Source organism: Ornithorhynchus anatinus, chromosome 18 (assembly GCF_004115215.2).
Source record: "Ornithorhynchus anatinus isolate Pmale09 chromosome 18, mOrnAna1.pri.v4, whole genome shotgun sequence".
Taxonomy (NCBI): Eukaryota; Metazoa; Chordata; class Mammalia; order Monotremata; family Ornithorhynchidae; genus Ornithorhynchus; species Ornithorhynchus anatinus.
This window is the reverse complement of record NC_041745.1, coordinates 42,744,038-42,768,762: the sequence shown is the minus strand read 5'-3', so window position 1 is coordinate 42,768,762 and position 24,725 is coordinate 42,744,038. Positions and strand designations below refer to the sequence as shown.

The following is a 24,725-nucleotide window of genomic DNA, read 5'->3' as shown; positions in this document are numbered from 1 at the left end:
CCAGAAATAATAATAATAATGATGGTGTTTGTTAGGCACTTACTATGTGCTAAGCACCGCTCTAAGCACTAGGGTAGATACAAGGTGAGCAGGTTGTCCCACGTGGCGCTCACAATCAATCCCCATTTTCCAGATGAGGGAACTGAGGCACAGAGAAGTGAAGTGACATGCCCAAGGTCACCCAGCAGAGAAGCGGCGGAGGCGGCATTGGAATCCCGGTGGGATTCGGGCCCTGGGAGGTGTGGATGGCTTGTCCTGCGCCAAGACGTCCAACTGGTCTTAGCGGGGCTTCCTGAGCCCTCTGGTTTTGGTAACTGAGGGCCCCTCGGGAGGCCGCAGGCCTGGACGGACCGATCCGGGTCAGGCCAGGACAGGAGAGGACAGGACAGGATAGGTGAGGCTAGGACAGGCCAGGCCAGGCCAGGCCAGGAGAGGACAGGACGGGACAGGACAGGCGAGGACAGGAGAGGCCAGGACAGGCGAGGACAGGACAGGCCAGAACAGGAGAGGACAAGACAGGACAGGACAGGCCAGGACAGGAGAGGACAGGGCAGGACAGGACAGGCCAGAACAGGGCAGGACAGGACCGGAGAGGACAGGACAGGGCAAGACAGGAGAGGACAGGATAGGAGAAGACAGGACAGGGCAGGACAGAAGAGGACAGGACAGGAGAGGACAGGACAGGACAGGGCAGAACAGGGCAAGACAGGAGAGGACGGGACAGGACAGGACAGAACAGGGCGGGACAGGAGAGGACAGGACAGGACAGGGAGGACAGGAGAGGACAGGACAGGAGAAGACAGGACGGGGCAGGACAGGACAGGCCAGGAGAAGACAGGACAGGGCAGGACAGGAGAGGACAGGCCAGGACGGGGCAGGAAAGGACAGGACAGGAGAGGACAGGACAGGGCTGGGCTGGGCTGGGCTGGGCAGGCCAGGGCAGGGTGCGCTTCTCAGGAGGCGCCACGAGGTGGCGCCATTGCCGCAGCGGCCGATGCCCGAGCGGGCGGGGGGGGGGGGGCGGGGGAGGGCTCCGAGGCCCCGCCAGAAATCGGGCGGCGGGGGGCGGGGGGGGGGAGGGGTCTCTCCGCCGTGAAATCGGGCGGGGGGGCGGAGCCTCCTGTCAGTGATGATGATGTGGAAAGAGCCCGGGCTGGGAAGTCAGAGGTCGTGGGTTCAAATCCCGCCTCCGCCGCTTGTCAGCTGGGCGACCTGGAGCAAGTCACTTCTCTTCTCTGGGGCTCAGTTCCCTCATCTGTCAAATGGGGATGAAGACCGGGAGCCCCACGGGGGACAACCTGATCACCTTGTATCCCCCCCCCCCCGCCCCCAGCGCTTAGAACAGTGCTTGGCACATCGGCATGGATTCTGGCTGCTCCTTAGAGACCTCCAGCCTCTGCCCCCTCCCTCTGGGTCAGAGGAAGCTCCTGACCTTTCTTCCCTGCTCTTCCCCCTCTTCCCTTTCCTCGTGACCCCCCCCAGCTCACCCTCTTCATTGGTCCCAAGCCCTGCTTCCCACTGGGCCACCTCGCCCTCGACTCTTCCCCCTCTCACCCCTTGTTCCCACCCTTCCTCCTTCGCCCCTCGAAACCTCCAAGCCACCGCTCTCTCCCTCTTAATAATAATCAGGTTGGTATTGGTTAAGCGCTTACTATGTGCAGAGCACCGTTCTAAGCGCTGGGGGAGATACGGGGTCAGCAGGTCGTCCCACGGGAGGCTCACGGCTTATCCCCATTTTACAGATGAGGTCACTGAGGCCCAGAGAAGTGACTCGCCCACAGTCACACGGCTGACGAGTGGCAGAGCCGGGAGTCGAACCCGTGACCCCTGACTCCGAAGCCCGGGCTCTTTCCACTGAGCCACGCTGCTCCCTTCTTCAAATCTTCAAATCCCACCCCCTCCCGGACGCCTTCCTGGACTCTTTCACCGACAGCCCCTCGCGGCTCCGAGGTATCTTGCCTCATCGGCCTAAGTATTGCGTTTCGGTTGTCGTTTATGACGATGATGGTATCTGTGAAGCGCTTACCTTGTGCCAAACACTGTTCTAAGCGCTGGAGTAGATACAGGTGATCAGATTGTCCCTCCTGGGGCTCGCAGTCTTAATCCCCATTTTACAAATGAGGGACCTGAGGCACAGAGAAGTGAAGTGACTTGCCCAAAGTCACACAGCTGAGAGGTCGCAGATCCGGGAATAGAACCCACGACCTTTGACTCCCAAGCCGGGGCTCTTTCCACTAAACCATGCAGCTGCTCCAATTTATAAGGTTGGTATTCGTTAAGCGCTTACTGTGTGCAGAGCACTGTTCTAAGCGCTGGGGTAGACACAGGGGAATCATGTTGTCCCACGTGGGGCTCACGGTCTTAATCCCCATTTTACAGATGAGGTAACTGAGGCACAGAGAAGTGAAGTGACTTGCCCACAGTCACACAGCTGACAAGTGGCAGAGCTGGGAATTTATGGATTTATGTGTGCATTTGGCTGTAATTTTGTTCTCTCGAGGTTTTCCTTCTTCTTCCGCCCGCATATAATGAGAATTGTGGTATTCGTTAAGCGCTTACTATCTGGGATAGATACAAGATAGTCAGGAGGGACACGGACCTGGATCTCACAGTTTAAGGGGGAGGGAGAACGGGTATTGAATTCCCATTTTACAGATGTGGGAACTGAGGTCCGGGGAAGTGACTTGTCCAAGGTCATCCAGCATGCGAGGGACGGAGCTGGGATCAGGATGGAGGTCCCCTGACTCCCAGGCCCGTCCTTTTCCACTAGGCCATGCAGCTTTTCCTATCCAGCGCTTAGAAAAGTGATTGGCACATAGTAAGGGTTTAACAAATACCATGATAATAATTATTATAAACCATATCTGCCTACCTCCCCCCTTTAGATCGTAAACTTCCAGTGGGCAGGGATTTTACCTCCTACTTTTATCTGCCTCCCCGTACCCGATAGGTTTCTTTTCTTTCTTTTTTTCCTTAATGGCATCTGTTCAGCGCTTACTATGTGCCGGGCACCGTACTTGGGGTAGATACGAGGTAATCGGGTTGGACGGCGTCCATGGCTGCTTGGAAGAAGCGAGTTGTTTTTGTCCTTCAGACGCTTACACCTACCCCGGGACCCGGCCGGGAAGAGCTGGTTGGTTTCTTAGTCCTGCGGGCATCTCGTCGTGCGTCTCCATCCTTTCATGTCCCCTACCCCCAATCCCTCCCTGCCCCATCGTCAGCCTGGCAACGGTTACTAAGCAACCTCCTCCGAGAGGCCTTCCCAGACCGAGCTTCCCCTTTTCCCTCTGCTCCCTCTGCTGCCTCCCCTCAGCACTGTGCTCATTTGCTCACTTGTATATATCTTTATTACCCTAATTATTTTGTTAATGAGGTGTACATCCCCTTGATTCTATTTATTGCTATTGTTTTTGTCTGTCTCCCCCGATTATTCATTCAATAGTATTTATTGAACGCTATGTGCAGAGCACTGTACTGAGCGCTTGGAATGGACAAATCGGCGACAGATACGGTCCCTGCCCTCCGACGGGCTCACGGTCTGATCGGGGGAGACGGACAGACGAGAACGATGGCAGTAAATAGAATCGAGGGGATGAACGGCTCATTAAAAAAATAGCAAATAAATAGAATCAAGGCGATGTGCATCTCATTAACAAAATTAATAGGGTGATGAAAATATAGACAGTTGAGCGGACGAGTACGGTGCCGAGGGGAGGGCAAGGGAGAGGGGGAGGAGCGGAGGGAAATGGGGGGAAAAGAGGGCTTAGCTGAGGAGAGGTGAAGGGGAGGTAGAGGGAGAGCGGAGGGAGCAGAGGGAAAAGGAGAAGCTCAGAGTGGGAAGGCCTCTCGGAGGAGGTGAGCTTTAAGTAGGGTTTTGAAGAGGGGAAGAGAATCGGTTTGGCGGAGGTGAGGAAGGGAGGGCGTTCCGGGACCGCGGGGGGACGCGGCCCGGGGGTCGACGGCGGGAGTAGACTGTAAGCCCGTCAGTGGGCAGGTATTTTCCTTATCTGTTGCCGGATTGTCCGTTCCAAGCGCTTAGTACAGTGCCCTGCACATAGTAAGCGCTCAATAAATACTATTGAATGAATGAATGAACCCTGGTCCTCAAGGACCACTTCCCTCGGACAGGCCCGCTCCCGCCTCCGAGGGGGCAGTGGCTGCGCATAGTCCGGGAGCTCGTCCGGGCCAGAGAATTGTCACTGTTTATTGTTGTGTCGTACTTTCCCAAGCGCTCACTACAGTGCCCCGCACGCAGTAGGCGTTTAATAGATACAACTGAATGACTGAATGAGTGAACGAACCCCGAGCTGGAACCATTCTGACCGGGGGAAGGCGTGAGGCCGCCGCCCCCGGACTCATCGGTGGCTGCAGATTCGAAACCCTGAGCAGCCGGGGTGGTGTCCTGGGAGAGTTATTATTATTATTATTAATAGTAGTAGTAATAACAGCAATGATAATAATAATAACGAAATTGGGGTATTTGTTAAGCGCTTACTATGTGCCGGGCGCTGTACTAAGTGCTGGGGGAGGTACAGACGAATCAGGTTGGACGCAGTCCGACGTCCCACAGTCCACAGTGGGCACGGTCCCACGTGGGGCTCACCGTCTCGATCCCCATTTTACGGATGAGGGAACTGAGGCCCACGGAGGTGAAGTGACTTCCCCAGGTCGCGTGGCAGGCAAGTGGCGGAGCCGGGATCGGAACCCGTGACCTTCCGCGCCCCGGGCCCGTGCCCTAACCGACGCCAAGCCCGGCCCGGGGTGGCCGCGGCAGGCGGGCCAGGGTAAGGAGAGTGCCGATGCCCAATTTCACTGAGGACGGCCAGCAGAGAACCCCCGGGCTTTTCCCAAGGAGTCTCCCCATCTTCCCTACCTGTCTTGGTTCACCCAGATGGGGAAGAAGCCCGGCGGAGGGGTGTTGAATTCCCATTTTACAGACGTGGGAACTGGGGAGCCGGGGACGCCCGAGACCCGACCCCGTCCGCTGATCCTCGGCCCCGCCACCGGCCATCCCCTGTCCGAGTGCCCGCCTGCCTTCCCAACCTTCAGGGTTCTCTCCGGCTCGGCCCCCTAAGTCGGCCGGAAGGACGGACGCCGCGGACATTTGTGTTTTGTGGAGGCCTTGGCGATCCGACGACGGCTGTCCCCATGAGGTAGGTAACGAGCGTAGAGGTTCCCTTTTATTTCCAGGGGAAGAAACAGAAGTCCAGAGAGGCTGCGTGACGTACCCAAGGCCGTCCGGCGTGGCGGAGCACAGCGGGGAGTCCCGGGAAAGGGGGGACGGCGGAAGGAAAGCGCTCGGGAGGTGGGGACGGAGGGCGCCGTGGCTCGAATCTCTGCCGTCGGGGGGTGGACCGTAGAATGGGAGTATCAGATTTCCTCTGCAGCGGGCCCGGCCGAGACGGTTTCCGGCGACCGGACGAGGAGCGGCTGGGCGGTGGGTTGAACCGGCCCTCACCCCTAGCTCTGCCGCCCCTGAGTCCGGCAGGGCCGGAGCTGGCCCGGGAGAGAGCGGGAAGAGACCGTCCCGAGCCGTTCTCGGCCAGTGACCCCCAAGCTGGGCCTCGGGAAATGGTTCGCCTCGACGGGTCCGGACGGATCTGGGAACGCTGCCCCACGGCGAGGCCGACTCCAGAACCCCGAACGGCCCCGGGGGTGGGATGGGGACCCAGGCGCGCTCTCCCCCGGACTCCCTCCCTGTCCCCGGCCCCCACTGAGCCGAGCGCCGGACGGCGGCCCCCGCCAGCGTGTTCCCGGGTGTTCCGGTTTCCAGCTGGCCGGTCCCCTGTCCGGTTCGGATACGGCACTGGGCGCCTTCGTATCCGGCATCCGGCCTCCCACCGTCGGGTGTCGAGGCCTGGTAACGGCAGCTTGGGAGGAGGTGTCTCGAGTTAGAAGCGGACGGCGGGGTCAGGGGTCCTCCTGGAGACACCCCCTAGGATTGGGTTCCACGTCCTCCCGGGAAATGGCGAGCGTGAGGTCGTACCTCAGGACAGCGTGCGTCCGGGGTCACGCGTGTGGCATCGCGCGTCCCCGTGGGTCCGGCGACGCGGGCGGCGGTCACGCTCCTCGGACTCCAGGCCCGCGGCATGAGCTCAGCCGACGGCTTCGGACGGGATCCGGAAGGAAACGACGCTTCGCTCAGGATGGAGGGAGGGAGGTCGGGGTCCAGGCCGGCCTCGGACTCCCGGGCGGCTTGTCCCTTCCCGGGCCCGGACCGAGGCTTCCGACGTACCTCTCGACGAGCGGCGGGGCGTGGGGGATGTTGGCGGAGCAGCCCGCCGTCCAGCTGCCTCGCCGCGGGCCCCGTCTCCGGCGGCGTCCGGGCCGGCGGAGAAGGGGCCGTGCGTCCGCGGCGCCGCTAAGGGCGGGCGGACCCGCCGCCTTCCGCGTGGGCCCGCAGCAGCTCGGCCACCTCCCCCTGGCCCGGGGACCTCAGCGCCAAGGACAGAGCCGAATGGCCGGCCTAAGGGGAGGAAGCGGAGGGGGCGGTTAGAGTTAATAATAATAATGTGGGCAAGTCACTTCACTTCTCTGTGCCTCAGTTCCCTCATCTGTAAAATGAGGATGAAGACTGTGAGCCCCACGGGGGACAATCTGATTCCCCTGTGTCTACCCCAGCGCTTAGAACAGTGCTCTGCACATAGTAAGCGCTTAACAAATACCAACATTATTATTATTATTATTATTATTAATGGTGGTATCTTTAAGCCCTTACTATGTGCCAAGCATTATTCTAAGCACCGGGGTAGATACAAGGTGATCAGGTTGTCCCACGTGGGGCTCACAGTCTTCACTCCCATTTTCCCGATGAGGTCACCGAGGCCTAGAGAAGCGAAGTGACTTGCCCAAAGTCACACGGGGGACAAGCGGCAGAGCGGCGATTAGAACCCACGACCTCTGACTCTCAAGCCGGGGCTTTTTTCGCTAAGCCACGCCGCTTCTCAAGCGGGTTCAATTGCTGATTAACAGCAGTAACAGAGGCACCGTTCACTCGGTGCCCACAGCTCTGGTGGACTCTCCCAAGTGCTTAGCACAGTGCTGGGCGCACCGCGGTCATTCGGTGGCTACTCGGCTTGGATTCCGGATTCCCACTAGATTGGACTCCCTCTAGACCGCGAGCCCCTTGTGGGCAGGGATTGTCTCTCTTTATTGCTCTATCGTACTTTCCAAGCGCTTAGTACAGTGTTCTACCCAGACTAAGCACTCGATATATACGACTGAATTGATTGAGAAGCAGCGCGGCTCGGTGGAAAGAACCCGGGCTTGGGAGTCAGAGGTCGTGGGTTCTAATCCGGGCTCGGCCACTTGTCTGCTGGGTGACTCTGGGCAAGACATTTAACTTCTCTGTGCCTCAGTTACCTCATCGGTAAAATGGGGATGAAGACTGTGAGCCCCGCATGGAAGAACATGATTACCTTGTATCTCCCCCCGGCTCTTAGAACAAGTGGTTGGCATATACTAAGTGCTTAGCAAATACCATTATTATTATTATTTTTATTAATTATTATTATTAATGAATGAATTCTGGCCATGGTGAGAACAGAAGGGTGTTCAGAAGAGACACGCAGTGTTTGCATCCCTCGGGCAACCTCCCCCTCCCTTCCCAGGGACTGCAGGGAGGGTGAGGTTGCCCAAGGGATGCAAACACTGCGTGGCTCCTCTAAGCACCCTTCTATCCTCACCCTAGCCAGAATTCATTAATTAATAATAATAATAATAATAATAATAATAGTCTTTTTTAAGCACTTACTATGGACCAAGCACGTTACTAAGCCCTGGGGTAGACGGGTCAGACACACGCCCTGTCCCACACCGGGCTCACAGTCTGAGAGGGAGAACAGGTCTCGAATCCCCATTTTACAGATGAGAAAACTACGGCGCAGAGAAGTGAAGTGACTTGCCCGAAGTCCCACAGCCGGCAAGCGGCGGGGCTGGGATTCGAACCGGGTCCTCCGACTCCCAGGCCGGAGATCCATCTGCTAGGCCGTCCTGCTCCGGGGGGGCGGGGACCACTCGCCCCCAAAAGGGGCCGGATGCCCCGGCCCGCCGTTGCCAGGGCTGAGGGGGGCAGCGGGGCCCAGCGGAGTCGGGAAACCGGGGTTTTCGTCTCAGTCCTGGCCTGACGCACGTCCTTCGTCGGCCCGGAGCCGAGTTCCAGCCGGGAATTAGGCCAGCGGGAGTCCCGCCGGCCCCGTCCGGGAGGGCGCGTGCCCGGATCGCTGGGGGCATCGCTGGGGGCCGCCCTACCTTGTCGGTCAGCGAGGCGTCGCACCCCGGGTGAGCCAGGAGGATCTTAGCCATGTCGGCGTTGCCGTGCCGGGCGGCCAGCATCAGGGCCGAGGTCCCCGCGTGGTCCTGCAGGTTGACGTCCGCGTGGCAGGTCAGCAGGGCCGTCACCATGTCCCCGCGGTCGTGGCTCACCCCCAGCATCAGGGCCGTCTGCCCTCCCTGGGGAGGGGTAAGAACGATGATTACGGGGCTTGTTAAGCGCCTACTAGGTGCCGAGCACTGTTCTGAGCTCTTAGGGTGGATACGAGTTAATCGAGTCGGACGCAGTCCCCGTCCCACGGGCCTGGGAGTCAGAGGACGTGGGTTCTCATCCTGGCTCCGCCACTTGTCTGTCAAGAGACCTCGGGCCAGCCGCTTCACTTCTAGGTGCCTCGGTTCCCTCATCTGTAAAACAGAACGGCGCTTGGCACGGCGTAAGCGCTTAACAAATACCATCATCATCATCATCATTATTATTAAAATGGGGATTGAGACAACGAGCCCCACGTGGGACAACCCCATGACTTCGTGTCTGCCCCAGCGCTTCGAAAAATGCTTGGCCCATATAAGCGCTTACCAAGTACCATCGTGGTTATTATCCCCATTTTAAAGATGAGGTAACTGAGGCTCAGAGAAGTGAAGTGACTGAGCCAAGGTCGCACGGCAGGCAACGTGGCAGAGCCGGGATTCCGGGCAGGTCGCTCTGACCTGAGCCCTGCTGCTACCCACCCCCCTCCGGCCCCCTCCCCGGCCTGGAGCATCCCCACAGCCAAGACAGAGCAAGGATCCGCCTGGGACAAAGCGACCCTCCTTCCCGAGGTCCGACCCTTCAGGCCTCGGCCCCGACGGGCCGGGGCCGCCGTGACTCCGGGAAGGAATGTTTCCGGGAGGGGCGCCGACCGCCCGGGGGATGCTCGGCGAACCCTAGCTCGGATGCGGCATCTGGTTTGAATCCGGTCGGGCTCCTCCTCCTCTCCTCTCCCCTTCCCTTCCCCCCGGGCCCCGCCACGAGCTTCACCGGCGGAGCTAACGGAAGCCAGATGACTTAGCTCGAATTTCACCCCCGACTCGGGTCCGGCCGGGAAAGTCCACCCTGCCCCCCTCCGCCTGCCACTTTAGGGACGGATTCTCCGCTCCTCTGGGCCCCGCGGTCAGCCTCGGAGGACGGCCGCCCCTCCACCACCACGAGGAACGGGCCAGTCGGCCCGTGGCCACGCGGGCCCGGCTCGCCGTGCGGTTCGTCGTGGGACGACGTGCGGGTTTCTGAACCCGGAGCCCCGGGCGGGGCCTCGGCCTCCCCAGTTGAATGCCACTGATTGATTGACCGAGACCGGACGGAGGGGAGCCGGGCTCGCCCGGCACCAGCGCGTCGCAGAGAGTCCCTGCTGGCCCAGGTGGCCGTGCGGCCTCCCCGGCTTCCCTCCCCACCCCAGCGGCCAGCGTGGCAGGGCTCGCGTTCCTGGCCCCCGCCATCCTCGTCACCCGCCTTCCTGGGGGAACCGTCCCCCCCTCGGACTCCCCGACCCCGTTCCCGCCTACCTGAGAGGCCCGGATATTCACGTCTCCTTCCCTCAGTAGCCTCAAGACCACGGCCACGTCCTCCTCGGTCTCGGCCGCCGCCAGCGGGGTGATCATCACGGCCGTATATCCGGCCCGGTTCTGGAGGTCCACGTGGCACACACCTGCGGGAGGGGAAGAAAGGGGGCTCGCTCCGGCCCCCGCTCGGGACCGGCCACGCCGAGAGGAGGGAGCGGCGTCCGCGCCCCGCAGGCCTGTCCGAGGGCGGTTGGTCGATCGGCGGGAATTGAGGGGTTGGTGGGGAAGGAGGACCTCGGCTAGATTTCTATCACCCCCGATGATCCCCCACGACGGCCCCTCCGTACCGACGGGCGGCAGTGCGGCCTGATGGAAAGAGCCCGGGGCTCCGAGTCGGGAGATTGACGTTCTAGTTGAGAGTTCACCTCCTCCAGGAGGCCTTCCCAGACTGAGCCCCCCTTCCCCTCTGCTCCCCTCCCCCTCTCCTCCCCCCCCCCCCCAATTTGCTCTTCCCCCTCCCCTCAGCACTGTGCTCATTTGTATATATTATTTATTACCCTATTCATTCTGTTAATAAGGTGTATATCTCCTTGATTCTATTTATCTGGATGTCGTCTTGTTTCTGTTTTGTTCGGTTTCGCTTTGCCGCCTGTTTCCCCCGTTTAGACCTTGAGCCCGTCAATGGGCAGGGATCGTCTCTATCTGGTGCCCAATTGCACGTTCCGAGTGTTTAGTACAGTGCTCTGCACATAGTGAGCGCTCAACAAATACTATCGAATGAATGAATGGTTCCGGCTCTGCCCCGGCCTGCTGTGTGTCACTTAGCGTGGCTCAGTGGAAAGAGCCCGGGCTTCGGAGTCAGAGGTCATGAGTTCGACTCCCGGATCTGCCACGTGTCAGCTGTGTGACTGTGGGCGAGTCACTTCGCTTCTCTGGGCCTCAGTGACTTCATCTGTAAAATGGGGATTAACTGTGAACCTCACATGGGACAACCTGATTACCCTGTATCTACCCCAGCGCTTAGAACGGTGCTCGGCACATAGTAAGCGCCTAGCAAATACCAACATCATTATCATTATTATTATTATTATTATTAACTTCTCTGTTTCCTCCTCTTTAAAATGAAACACTTGTTCTCTCTCGTATTTAGACTGCGAGCCCCATGCGGGACAGGGACTCTGTCCGACCAGATTATAGTCTCCATCCCCATTTTCCAGATGAGGTAACTGAGGCCCAGAGGAGTGAAGCGACTTGCCCGAGGTCACACAGCAGACAAGGGGAGGAGCTGGGATCAGAACCCGTGATCTGCTGAATCCCAGGCCCGGGCTCTTCCCACTACGCCATGCAGCTTCAAAGAAAAGTAGCGTGGCTCAGTGGAAAGAGCACGGGCTTTGGAGTCAGGGGTCATGAGTTCGAATCCCAGCTCTGCCACTCGTCAGCTGTGTGACTGTGGGCGAGTCACTTCACTTCTCCGTGCCTCAGTGACCTCATCTGTAAAATGGGGATGAAGACCGTGAGCCCCACGTGGGACGACCCGATTCCCCTGCGTCTACCCCAGCGCTTAGAACGGTGCTCTGCACATAGTAAGCGCTTAACAAATACCAACATTATTATTAATCCCGGCTCCGCCACTTGTCAGCTGTGTGACTGTGGCCAAGTCACTTCACTTCGCCGTGCCTCAGTTACCTCATCTGAAAAATGGGGTTGAAGACTGTGAGCCTCACGTGGGGCAATCTGAGTACCCTGATTCTACCCAGCGCTTAGAACGGTGCTCGGCACATAGTAATATACCAACATCATTATTAAAAGTATACCCCCCCCCCCCAAAAGGCACCTAGTACAGTTCTTGGCCCACACTGAGTGCTCCATGAATATCACTGAGTAAATGAATTGTAGAGCCCCAGCATCCCGGCCACGTAGCCGCCGTCTGCATCTATCCCAGTGCTTAATACAGTGCCTGGCACATAGTAAGCGCTTAACAAAATACCACAATTACTATTTGGGATGTAAGTAATGAGGGGAAGACTATGGGGAGAAGGGACATTAGAGAAGAGCAGCGGAAAGAGCCCGGGCCTGGGACTCGGAAGGTCACGAGTTCTAATCCCGGCTTTGCCACTCGTCTGCTGGGCGCCCTTGGGCAAGTCACCTCACTTCCCTGGGCCTCAGTTACCTCATCTGTAAAATGGGGATTGAGACGGTGAGCCCTATGGGGGCTAGAGACCCCCAATTTGCCTGTAAGCACCCCATGGCTCTAGTACAGCGCCTGGCACCTAGTAAGCGCTTAACAAATACCATAATTATGATTATGATCACGACGATGAGACGGCTGACCGCCGCCATCGTCCCTAATGGAGAAACGTAACCCGCTTCGCCCACTAGGCGAATGCGTCTCGGCCGATGAGGTGCCTCGCCGGGGCCGCCCCGGCGGGAGCCGCAAGTGGGATCGCCACCGACCTGTCTCCAGGAGACGCTTCACCACCGCGAAGTTGGAGTGGGACACGCTGTAGTGGAGGGCCGTATTCCCGTTCCCGTCGGCCAGGTTGACGAGCATCTCCAGGGCTTCGGGGCGGACGGCCCGGCAGCCCTCGAGGTAAGCGTCCACGGCGGCGGGGCTGGACGATTTCCGACCGGAGACCCGGAACCATTCTTGGCAGACGGCGTCGTAGCTCTGTCTCTGGAACACCGACCCGGCCGGGTCACGGCGTGGATATCCGTTCCCTGGCTTGTCCCCCCCTCTAGGACTTGGGAACCCCCAAGGAACTCCCCAACCCCCAAAGGGAAGGCGCGTTGCGGGGGTGAAACCTGTGACGGGGTGGCTCTCGCTATAGTCGTAATGATTTCATTTACGCGCGTCCGACTCAACCGTCGTTTTAGTTCATTCCGGTTCCGGCGCTTATAAATATTCCCGTGTCTGTCTTCCCTTTTAGAGTATAATCGCGTCGCGGGCAGGGAGATGTTCTTCTAGCGTATTCTCCCAAGCTCTCGGGACGTATGGTTTCTACTCTCCCCCGATTAGACCGTAAGCCCGTCGAAGGGCAGGGACCGTCTCTATCTGTTACCGATTTGTCCATTCCAAGCGCTTAGGACGGTGCTCTGCACGTAGTAGGCGCTCAATAAATACTATTGAATGAAGGAATGAATACTAGAGAAGCAGTGCGGCTCAGCGGAAAGAGCCCGGGCTTGGGAGTCAGAGGACGTGGGTCCTAATCCCGGTTCCGTCGCTTGTCTGCTGTGCGACTTTGGGCAAGTCACTTCGCTTCTCTGTGCCTCAGTGACCTCATCTGTAAAATGGGGTTGAAGACCCTGAGCCCCACGGGGGACAACCTGATGACCTCGTATCCCCTCCGGCGCCTAGAACGGTGCTTGGCACACAGTAAGCGCTTAACAAATGCCAACGTTATTATTATTATTATCTACAGTGCATCTGCCGGTTGCAGCCTGCTGTACAGAACGCACGGGAGAGGACACCGGAAGCACATTCTGTGCCGACCGGGAGCTTACACTCTGACCGGGAAAGAGGGCGGTAGTTAGCGGACGGCATCACCAAGATGCCCCTCCGGGGCGTGGCGGGGAGAAGCATCCTTCTCTCGGACGGGACGGGGAGGGGGAGACGGACGAGGCGAAACCACGTAGAGGTCCTGGGCAGAGCGGGTCCGTTGTTCTGTGGGAAACTGAGCCAGCCCAGATGGGAGGGTCGTCCTGGGGGTTGTCGGTACCCCTAAAGTGGGCCGGGGGCCTTCGGAGGGAAGGCTTGAGGAGAGGGGGCGTTTAAGAATCTCGCTCGCTTTTCGATCGGTCGCGTGGATCGGGTCCTCGTGTGCACACGGTGACCCGAGCCGCGTGGAGAACGCCTCCGGCCTCCGGCCTCAACCGAGCCTCGGGATCACTTTGTCTGAGGACTGGCAGAACCTTCCGGGGGGCGGGGGGGGGGGGGGTGGCGGATCGGGGCCATCGCCTACGTCTGCCGACTGGAAACTTAGACTAACGGAACTTTACGGAAGTTGCGGTATTTTCCAAGTGCTTGTGCTGGGCGCCGGAGTTGATGAGGTGGGACGCTGTCCCCTGGCCCGCAAGGGGCTCCCAGGCTAACTTGGGGTGGGGGAAATTTGGCCGTCTCTAGGAACGCACGGCCTAGTGGATTGAGCGTGGGCCTGGGAGTCAGAAGGATCTGGGCTCTAATTCCGGTGTCTGCTGTGTGACCCTGGGCAAGTCACTTCTCTGTGCCTCAGTTATCTTATCTGTAAAACGGGGGTCAGGATCGTCAGCCCCGTTTGGGACAGGGACTGAGTCCAACCCGATTCGCTCATATCCACGCCAATGCTTGGAACAGTGCTTGGCACATAGTAAGCACTTAATAAATGCCACCGGTAATATTATTATTAGGTGGTTTTGGTCGGAAGGTTTCCCCGCCAGCCCACCTCCTTTAGCTGGGAAAGCCAAAGGATGTAGGCTCCTTGGAAAAAAGAAATAGTGGTGTTTCTTAAGCGTTTACTACGTGCCAAGCACTGTTCTAATAATAATGTTGGTATTTGTTAAGCGCTTACTATGTGCAGAGCACTGTTGTAAACGCTGGGGTACATACAGGATAATCAGGTGGTCCCATGTGAGGCTCACAGTTAATCCCCATTTTCCAGATGAGGTAACTGAGGCACAGAGAAGTTAAGTGACTCGCCCACAGTCACACAACAGACGAGCGGCAGAGCCGGGATCAGAACCCACGTCCTCTGACTCCCAAGCCCGGGCACTTTCCACTGAGCCACGCCGGAACCGCGTCCTTCATTTCCGTTGGCCTCTCCCCAGCACTTAATACGGCGCTCTGTGCACGGCGGACGCTCAGTACAGTGCTCTGCACACAGTAGACTCAGCGGTACGGTGCTCGGCGTGCAGTAGGCGCTCAGTCAGTGCCGCCGACGTTCGAATGAATGCCTCCAATAGCCAGAACCGATGGGTTTGATAGAGGAAGGAGAAGGGCTGTCACGGAGGCAGGGTGGCCTAGCACTCGATCAATCAGTCATATGTACTGAGCGCTTACTATATGCAGAGCACTGTACCAACCGCTTGGGAGAGGAGCGTGGGGCCTGAGGATACCCGGGGTTTTGTTTCTCAGCTCTGCCTCGGGCCTAGTGGGTTGCCGTGGGCAGGTCCCTTTATCTCTCCGGACCTCAGTCTCCTCATCTGGAAAATGGGGCCGACACCCCCCCACCCCGTCTCAGACCGTGAACCTGATGATCTCGAGCCCGCCACGGCGTTTAGCACAGTGTCCGGGCCAGAGTTGGATAAACGGGCGATAGGGGGAGACCTCCGCCCAGCGGCCCGTCGCTCCCCGCTCGGCCGCACCCCGGCCCGGGCCTGTGAAACGTCCCCTCCCCCGGGGCAGGTCCCGCCCGGACGGTCCAGCGGTCGGGCCGAAACTCGCTCGGTCCCCGGACCGGCTAATTCCCGCCTTTCTTGTCCGGCCGAAAAGCCGCAAGTACCACGAGCGGGTCGACACTGGTCTTCAGGTCCGAAAGATGTCTGCTCAGCAGCCGGCAGCCGGACAGAAACTCTTCCGACGGCTTGCACCTGTTCGGGAAGGGCAGACGGAGGAGTGGCCGGTTAAGGGACTCGGTCCCGCCCGCGCCCTGGCCCCCCGTCAGTGCCCTCTCCACCCGCCTGCCCCCTCCGGCTCGGGTGGCTACCCGAAGCCCGGCTGCCTTCGAAGGCCGAACCAGAGACGATCCCGGCGGTGGGATGCTCCTAGTTATTCCCCCGGGGAAAGGCCCGGGACGTTCTTGCGGGAGTGAGCCGACGGGAAGGACCAGACCTAGCGTTAGAGTCCAGCATCCGGGCCGGATCGCCTGGCTCGCGTAATGGGTCAGTCCCGTCACGCGGCTCATAATCGGCCCTTTGGGTGGTTCCGTTCCCGCCGCAACTGACAGCGACCATCCCGATCGTCGAGGGGCCGCAGCCTGGGAGGAACCCAGAGGATGAAGATCCCCAGCAGGCCCTAGGCCTACTCTCCTCTAATCTGGGAATAACAGAGGTGGGAGGGCTGAGAGAGGTCATCTAGTCCAGCCCCCTGCCTCCCCGCAGGACCCTCCCCACCCTCACCGGGCCAACGGGGTACAATCGGAGAGGGAAGCGAACCCCGAGCGTCCAGCCTACGGAGTGGGGGATCCTACCTCTCGGACCTGGGCGGCGTGCCGGCCGCCACGCGGTCTCCCGGTCCTCCCCTCTGCTGACCGGTGGTCTCGGAGGGGTCCCGGGCAGTTTCGGCGACATCCCGCCCGCTCCCGCCTTCCGGGGCCTCGCACCTCCTCTCCACCTCGCTGTCGGAGAGACCCTCGGCGGGACTGTCTTCGCCGCTCGTCTCTTCGCTGGAGGTGGTCTCGTACCTGGCGGAGACGACCCCGGCTCGCGTTCTTAGCTCCTCACTCCCACAACCCCCGACGCCGAGAGGGTGGGCTTGGGGGGCAGAGGCGTCACCTCGTAATTCAGTAGAGGTCACGACGTTTATCGAGCGTTCCCTGGGTGCGAGGCACGACTCCTTAAGTGCTTGGGAAAATGCAACGTTTGGGGAATCAGGAACCGAGTTTGGTTTCCCGAGAAAAACCCGAGTACACCATGTTGGATATTTCATACGTGGCTCCCCGACTCTTGGGATTCATCCGCACCATTTAGGCGCTCAATAATAACAATAATAATAATAATGATGGTATTTGTTAAGAGCTTACTAAGCGCCGGGGTAGATACAAGGTAATCAGGCTGTCCCACGTGGGGCTCGCAATCTTAATCCCCATTTTACAGATGAGGTGACTGAGGCACAGAGAAGCGAAGTGGCTTACCCACGGTCACAAAGCAGACGAGTGGCGGATCCGGGATTAGAACCCACGTCCTCTGACTCCCAAGCCCGGGCTCTTTCCACTAAGCCACGCTGCTTCCAGTACGGCGCTCAACCCAGGAGGTGCTCAATAGGTGCTCCCGCAGACGAACATCCCCGGGGGGAAGGTGCCCACTGTCCGCGCGCCCCCCCCCCCCGTCTTACGCTGGCATGGCGGCGTGCCACCGCGACCGATGCTTACCCACCGTTCACCCCCACGAACTGCAGGTTCTTTTTGGTCCCGGGACTTCCGGGCGGGAAGCCAGACTCCTTCTTTTTCATTATGGACTTCAGGCTGGGCGATGGGGAGATCTCTGGAGGGACACAACGGTGCGGGTCAGCGGGTCAGCGCGGCGGGTTGAGGGCGGGGAGAAGGATCTGCCCGGGGTGTCCACGGGGCCGGGTGGGTCTCCTTCCGTTCTGCCTCTGGTCGGGGAAAGGCCCGAGGGGCGGGGGGGGGGGCCCTCTGGGGCCTCCTCTTCCACGATCCCCTCGTTCCCAAAGGCAAGCTGGGGGAGGGAGGCCCAGGGATCGCCTGAATCTGCAGCTGGAGGGAGGCTCACCCAACCCCAGAAGCAGCGTGGCTTAGTGGGAAGAGCCGGGGCTTGGGCGTCGCGGATCGTGGGTTCGAATCCCGGCTCTGCCCCTTGCCGGCTGGGTGACTCTGGGCAAGGCACTTCACTTCTCTGGGCCTCAGTTGCCTCATCTGTAAAAGGGGGACTAAGACGGTGAGCCCCACGAGGGACAACCTGATGACCTTGTATCTCCCCCCGGCGCTGAGAACAGTGCTTGGCACGTAGTAAGCGCTGAACAAATACCATTATTATTCATTCATTATTTATTGCCCTGGGTGACCGGCTATCGCTACTTAGCTGGGCCCCCGTGGAGATCTTGACCCACCCGCACCCACGGGTTCCCTGGCACACGGAAACAACTAAAAGGAAAAAGGACAAGCGGGGAAACGGCGGGGCGGGGGGCCGTCACGCCCTCACCCTGCGATCGGGGTGCTGGGAGGGAGGATACGGGGCCCATCTGTAGCCACCGCCCCCCAGGGAAGGAGCTCCCCGCCCCTCGCCTCAGCGCCCGGCGGAAACGTCGCCCCGCGCCGGGGCGCGGATTTACCCGGGGGCCGGCGGTCGGGGGCCGGGTCCTCGTCGGGGTCCCGGGCCGGGGCCGGGGCTTGGTTGGAGTAGGCGGACAGCAGCAGGTTGAGGGAGTTGACCAGCTGGTTCTGGATGGAGCTGAGCTTGGAGGCCGGTTGCTTGATGGCACTGGCCAGCTCGGGGTAGCCGTGCTGCAGGCAGAGCCACTGCTCCTGAAGCAGCTCCTGGATCTTCTTCACGTACTGGCCCAGCGTGGCGTCGGCCGGGGTCCCGCCGTCGGGCCGCGGCTCTTCCCGGCCCCCTCCCTCCGGCCGTCCGAGGGGAGCGCCCTCCGAGGAGGAGGAGGAGGAGGAGGCCGGGTCCGGGCCGGGGCCGGGGCCGCCGACTTCGGCCGTGGGCCCATCCTTCCACCGCCCGCCCGGACTCTGCTCCTGGCTCTGGCCATCCGCTGCTCCTTCCTCGATCTTGAGTTCGGTCAACAGATATCGCGGGGGGCTGGCGGGGGATTCCGCGTTGGCTTCGGGCCCCGGAGGGAGGGTCTCGGGCGACTCTCCTCCGGCTCCGCTGGCCGGCCCTCCCTCCTCAGCCCGCCGGGGCCCCACCACACCCAGGCCAACGTCCTCTTCCCCGGTCTGCGGCCCGCCGGGCGGCCCCTCGGCCACCGGGAAGCGGACGTGGACGGCCTTGTCGCGGGACTCCCTGACCGGGCCCCCGTCGAGGGGCCCCGTGTTGGTGGTGGCGTCTCTGAGGCCTCGCCCCCGCGGCCCGCCCGGCTCGGTGTCGCCGACGTCCCGGACGCCTCCCCGGCCGTTCCGGCCTTCCGGTCGGCCGGTGCCGCCCTCCCCGGCGGCCACCTCTTCGGCCCGCAGGCGGAGAGCGGCCCCGGCCCGCTCCAGGGCCTCGGTCCTCCGTGCCAGCTCCCTCTCGAGCTCCGCGACCCGCTCCTTCAGGGCGGCCACGCTACCGGTCCCTTCCTCTTCCTGCCGCGAAGGGTCGAGGCCCGAGGGGGCCTGAGGCGGGCAAGGGTCCGGGCTCTGGGCGCAGGTCTTACCGGGAGGCGGGGGAGGGGGCGGGAGTTCCCTGATGTTGAGCTCTATTTCCGGCAGGAGCTGGTTTTCGAGGGTGGGCGACGGGAGCGGGGGCGGACTGGGGAAGAGACCCCCGAGCCGGGCCTCCGCCTCAGGCCCCGGGCCGACGGCGTCTTCGCCCGGTCCCTCTGCGCCCGTGAGCCGATCCTGGGGTGGCGAGGCCTCGGGCGGGAGGGAGTCGTCGTGCCCGTCCCCTGCCTCCTCCTCCTCCCCCGGGGGATGGTCCGCCCCCTGCCATCCTCGCTCGGGCACCGCTGGCATCGGCTCCTCGGCCTCCCGGCCTCGGGGCTGAGGCGGGGGCGGCGGCGGCGGCGGGTGTCCGAGGGCACCGGGGAGCCCCGGCGCGGGGCCGAAGGCGCCCTCGGAGACCCGCGCCTCGTCCCGCAGCGGAGGGAGGACCGGGAGCCGCGCGGGAGCGGCCGTCGGGCCGGCCTCGTCCGACCCGCGGTTCCACGGGAGGGCGACGGGCATGCTGGAAGCCCTCAGCAGCTGCGGCCGTCCTCTCCCGCCGGCCTCCTCGGTGGCCACACGCAACTCCGCCCCGCAGAGGCGCCCGGCGCGCCCGTCCCCGGGGAGCTGGACGGACCCCCTCGGGGGCAGCAAGGGGACGGCCGGCCCCGTCTTGAGGGACGCATCCGGGGGCTCCGCCGGGCCCGGGGGCGGCGGGGCGGGCCGCGGGCCCGGCTCGGGGAGGCCGAAGTTCCGGGGCAGGGTGCTGAACTTGGCCTGCTTGGCCTTCCTGCGGACGGAGATCCTCTTGATGGTGTTCCCTTTCTCAATGTCGTCGACGTACTTCAGAAAGTCAAGGTCCAAGTGAAAGCCGTAGGGCGTCTCCACCGAGTAAGGGTGGTTCGGGGCCGGGTCTTCGCTTCCGTCTCCCGGCGGGGGCTGGCCTCCCTCTGGAAAACGGGAGACCCGTCAGAGAGAACCAACGCCGTTTGGGTTCAGGGGTCTGGGCGGCTGCCCCTTCGCTCTGCCCTGACTCTGCGAGCCTCACGTGGGACAGGGACGGCGTCCAACCAATTACCTTGTTTCTACCCCGGCGCTCGCCACATAGGAAGCGCTTAACAAATACCACCATTTTATTTTCATTTCCCTCTCTGCCCTGACTCTCCCTCTCTGATGTTACCTTTCCTCTCTTGCCCTGACTTGCCCCGTCCACCCCTTCTTCTGGGCAGGAGTCGGAAGGTCACGGGTTCTAATCCCAGCTCCTCCACTTGTCTGCTCTGTGAGCTTGGGCAAGTCACTTCACTTCTCTGGGCCTCACTTCCCTCATCTGGAAAATGGGCATTGAGACTGCGAGCCCCACATGGGACAGGGACTGTCCAACCTGGTCTGCTTGTATCCGCCTCAGCGCTCAGTACGGTGCTTGGCACATAGTAAGCGCTTAGCGAATCTCACAATTCTGGGCAGGCAACCTGAGTGGCCAGAGGGCGGGACCGGAAGTCGGGAGATCCGGGTTCTGATCCCCGCTTTGCCACTGGCCTGCTGTGGGACCGAGGTTAAGTCACCGACCCTCTCTGGGCCTCACCTTCCTCTTCTCTAACACTGGGATTAAATCCTTGTTTTCTCTCCCGCTTTAGGCGGTGAGCCCCACGAGACAGAGACTGTGTCTGACTGTATCGAATCTACCCCAGCGTCTAACACAGGGCTTGGCACATAAGTAAGCCCTTAAATATCACAACAGCAATTATTACTATTATTATTATTATTATTAGATCATGAGCCCCTTGCGGATTGGAGACCGTGATTATCTCGCGCCTAGGCCGGTGCTTAGCATAGCGGTTGGCGAACAGTGAGAGCCTAGTAAATCCTATAATTCATGAGAGCCTAACAAATCTTATAATTCACCGTAATCAGAATCAGGCGCGAGTGAGATGTGAGAGATGGGGGTCTCTTGTTTATTTCGGGATCTCGTTTAAGATTGTGCCGTACGGCTATTTTTGCTGCTAGACCCTTTAAGGAAGGAAACCCCAGTTGTTTTTTAGGGTATCGGTTAAGTGCTTAGTCTGTGTCAAACACTGTTCTAAGCGCTGGGGTAGATACAAGTTAATTAGGCTGGACACAGTCCCTGTCCCGCATGGGGCTCGAGGTCTAAGTAGGAGGGTGAACAGGAGAACTGAGGCAGAGAGAAGGGAAGTGACTCGTCCAAGGTCGCGCAGAAGCAGCACGGTGTAGTGGATAGAGCCCGGGCCTAGGAGTCAGAAGGTCATGGGTTCTAATCCCGGCTCTGCCTCATGTCTGCTGTGTGATCGTGGGGAAATCATTTCAACTTCTCCGGGCCTCAGTTCCCTCATCTGTAAATAATGGGGATTGAGACTGTGAGCCCCACGTGGGACTGTGTCCAACTCCATTTACTCGTATCCACCCCCGCGCTTAGAACAGTGCCTGGCACCCAGTAAGCGTTTAACAAATACCACCGTTATTATTATTAGTTGGCAGAGCCGGGGTTAGGACCCAGGTCCCCTGACTCCCAGGCCCATGCTCTTTCCACTAAGACACGCTGCTTCTCAGCTATTCGTTTATAAACCCAGAGAGCCCCTGAGGGATCTGAGCGTGTAAGAGGAGCCAGCGAAATTGGAGACTCGCCATCCCGGGGCAGGCTGGGCCTGGGAGCGAGGAATTTGGCATTCCTCTAATTCCCAGTAGCCAGCGGTCAGGACCGGCTAGTCAACCCTGGGGTCTTACTAGCCCCCGAGCGGGGCCCGAATTTACATCAAGGGGCGGAGGCGGCCATCCCTGGGGCGATCTCCGGGTATACGAGGGCAGAGCCCGCCGAGTCGGTCCATCAGTCAAGCGCTTACCCTGTCCTGCCCCGGCTGGAAAGAGCTGTGCCCGTTAGGACCCCGGTGCTAGAAGCTGGGTGTCCGACCTCAAAGGTGACCAGAAATGTCACCGGACCATTCAAAAGAAAGAGACGAGGAGTCTGGGGGCAGCTTCCGTACGGGGAGAGACCAAGAAGGTTAGAACTCTACCGCCGGGAAAGACGCGGGCTGAGCGGGGACGTGGTTGAAGACTACAAACCCACGAAGGGTGTAGGACGTGCCGACGCGGAATCGCGGTTCATGGAATCCCACACCCCCAGAGCGGGAAAGATGGGGAGAAGTTCATTAAAACTTGAAGGGGGCAGGTTGGAAACAAAGGAAACGGCTCTTCTCGGAGCAGATGGAAAGCAGATGGAGTTCATTACTAGAAGACGTTGTGCCGGGGGAGAGTATTAATACGTTCAAGAAGGGTTTGGGATAAATTCATGGACAAGCAGTCCCTGATGGTCACTGAGGGAGAGTCAGAGGGGTCGGATGGTCCCCGCTGCGTCAGGGGAGAGGCAGGGATGAAGAAGGGAGAGTCGGGGGTGTCAGATGGTCCGTGCCGGGTCACTGCGGGGAGGTCTGGGGGTGTCGGAAAGCCTGCGCCGGGTCACTGGGGGAGAGCCAGAGATGGCGAAGGGAGAGTCGGGGCTGTTGGGAAGTCCGTGCCGGATCACTGGAGAGAGTCAGATGGAGAAGGGCGAGTTAAGGGTGCTGGAATGGTGGAGGGAGAGTCAAGGATGGTGAGGGGCAGTTAGGGGTGTTGGCCCGCCCACCCCTAAACAGAAGGGTGAGTGTCCGGGAGGGCGGGCGCCGGCGTACGGTTTCCCCGGTTTTGTTTTTTAATGGTATTTGTGAAGGGCTTACTTTGTGTCAAACGCTGTTCCAAGCACTGGGATAGGCACAAGTTAACTGGGTCGGACACAGTCCCTGTCGCGCATGGGGCTCATAGTCTAAATGGGGCTTGTATCCACCCCAGCGCTTGGTACACGACCTTGCGCACAGTAAGCGCTTAACAAATACCAGAATCATTATTATCCTCTAGACTGTAAGCTTGTTGTGGGCGGGGAATGTTGTCAACTTATTGTTGTATCGTCCCCTCCCGAGCGCTTCGAACAGTGCTGTGCACGCAGTAAGCGCCCAGGAAATACGATTGAATCGAATGAATGAATGAGGGAGAGCAGGTATTTAATCCCCATTTGACCGTTGAGGGACCTGAGGCCCAGAGAAGCGCAGTGTCTTGCCCCAGGTCACACAGCAAGCGGTTGGCAGAGCCGGGTTTAGAACCCAGGTCCTCCGACTCCCAGGCCCCTGCCCTTTCCACTAGGCCCCGCTGCTTCTTCGGGCGCCCCGGTGCCCGGCCTGAGATGGACGGGCCGGGCGGAGCCCCGCTCTCACCACAGCACTCTGATTTATAAACTTTCGGTCCGACGTCTTCCTGGCCGAGGGCTTGCGGCTAAGGATCAGAGAGTTGCCAGCCCAGAGGAGGATATACAGGTCGCAGCGTAAACGAGACCCTCAATCTCTCCTGCTGGCTTCACCAGGGAGCTGGGGGCAATTCGCAGCGAGCCCGCCATCAGACACACGTCTCTGTTCCTCGGGAGCTGGGCCTGGCCAGCCAGAGCTAAAGGAATGAAGATGTTTGGAAGTTAAGTGGAGAAGGGATTTACGATCCCAAAAGCCGAGCCGCCCGAGGAGACGCTGCATTATTTATCCATTTATTACCTCAGTCGATAAGTAATGCAGACATTTCCCCAAGGCCTCTGGGAGCAGGTCGAGAGCCCGGAGTCGACCGCGGCAACTCACTCACCTAAAAAGAGGCGGAAGGGAAGTCTTTCCCCCTCAAAGCAGAGAGGGAAACCAAGGGAATCGGCCGATATAGGCAGGAGGGCCTCAGAGCGGCCTTAACTCCAGCCTCGCTGCGGTTTTCATTTGGGTTTTGATAAGAATTGATACTAATCGAGGTATTTGTTCAGTGCTTCCTACGTGCCAAGCTCTGTACCGAGCACCGGGGTGATGCAAGATGGTGGCGCAGTGGATAGGGCGCGGGCTCGGAAGCGAAGAGATCATGGGTTTCTAATCCCGGTTACTGCTGCGGGACCTTGAGCGGGTCACTTTATTTCACCGTGCCTCAGTGACCTCATCGGTAAAATGGGGCTGGAGACGGCGAGCCCCACGTGGGACAGGGACTACGTCCAACCCGATTTGCTCGTATCCACCCCAGCGCTTAGTACAGCGCCTGACGTAGTAAGCGCTTAACAAATGCCATAATTACAATTGCTAATTATTATCGGGTCCCACGTGGTGCTCACAATCTAAGTAGGAGGGAGAACGGGTATCGAATCCCCATTATACAGATGAGGACACTGAGGCACCGCGAGGTTAAGTGACTTGCCCGAGGTCCCACAGCAGGTAGGTGACAGAGTGGGATTAGAACCCGGTTCCTCTGAATTGAAGATCTGGGTTCTTTCCACCGGCCGACATTGCTCTTCATCCTTTTTGTCACCTTTTAAAGAAAGGTCGGGTCATCAGGGGACCTGGGTTCTAATTCCCACCCCACCAGCTGCCTGTGGGACCTTGGGCATGTCACTGACCTTCTCCGTGTCTCCGTTTCCTCATCTGTTAAAGGGGGTAAGATACCCGCTCCCTCTTCTTCCTGGACTAGGGGGACTGATCTGATTAGCCTGGGTTGGTCCCAGTGCTTAGCAGAGTGTTTGACGCGTCGTAAGCGCTTAATACTGCAACAATCATAATACTAAAAATAAGTAAGGAAGGTCAACGAAGAGGGCAGCCTGGCCTCGTGGAAAGAACATTCTATTCTATAATTCTATTTATCTATTTTGATGCAATTGACGCTTGTCTACTTGTTTTGTTTCGGTGTCTGTTTCCCCGCTTCTGGACCGTGAGCCCGTCGTTGGGCAGGGATTGTCTCTCTCTGTTACCGAACTGTACTTTCCAAGCGCTCGGTCCAGTGCTCTGCACACGGTAGGCGCTCAATAAATACGACTGAATGAACGAATGAACATAGGATTGAGAATCAGGACACCTGGTTTTATTTACT

At 59.7% G+C, this 24,725-nt stretch overlaps 1 protein-coding gene across 1 annotated transcript; it reads right to left on the bottom strand.

Moving 5' to 3' along the window:
• Positions 1 to 5,162: 5,162 nt before the first annotated feature.
• KANK4 (KN motif and ankyrin repeat domains 4) lies at positions 5,163 to 23,241 on the bottom strand. The gene is made up of 10 exons (XM_039914637.1): positions 23,206 to 23,241; positions 23,063 to 23,120; positions 17,789 to 19,756; positions 16,869 to 16,980; positions 15,969 to 16,181; positions 15,282 to 15,369; positions 12,262 to 12,481; positions 9,811 to 9,953; positions 8,251 to 8,451; positions 5,163 to 6,466 (listed from the first exon to the last, which is right to left on the bottom strand). The coding sequence occupies exons 1-10, from the start codon at positions 23,239 to 23,241 to the stop codon at positions 6,362 to 6,364; spliced, it is 3,144 nt and encodes a 1,047-aa protein (XP_039770571.1). The 3' UTR covers positions 5,163 to 6,361.
• Between the last annotated feature and the right edge of the window lie 1,484 nt (positions 23,242 to 24,725).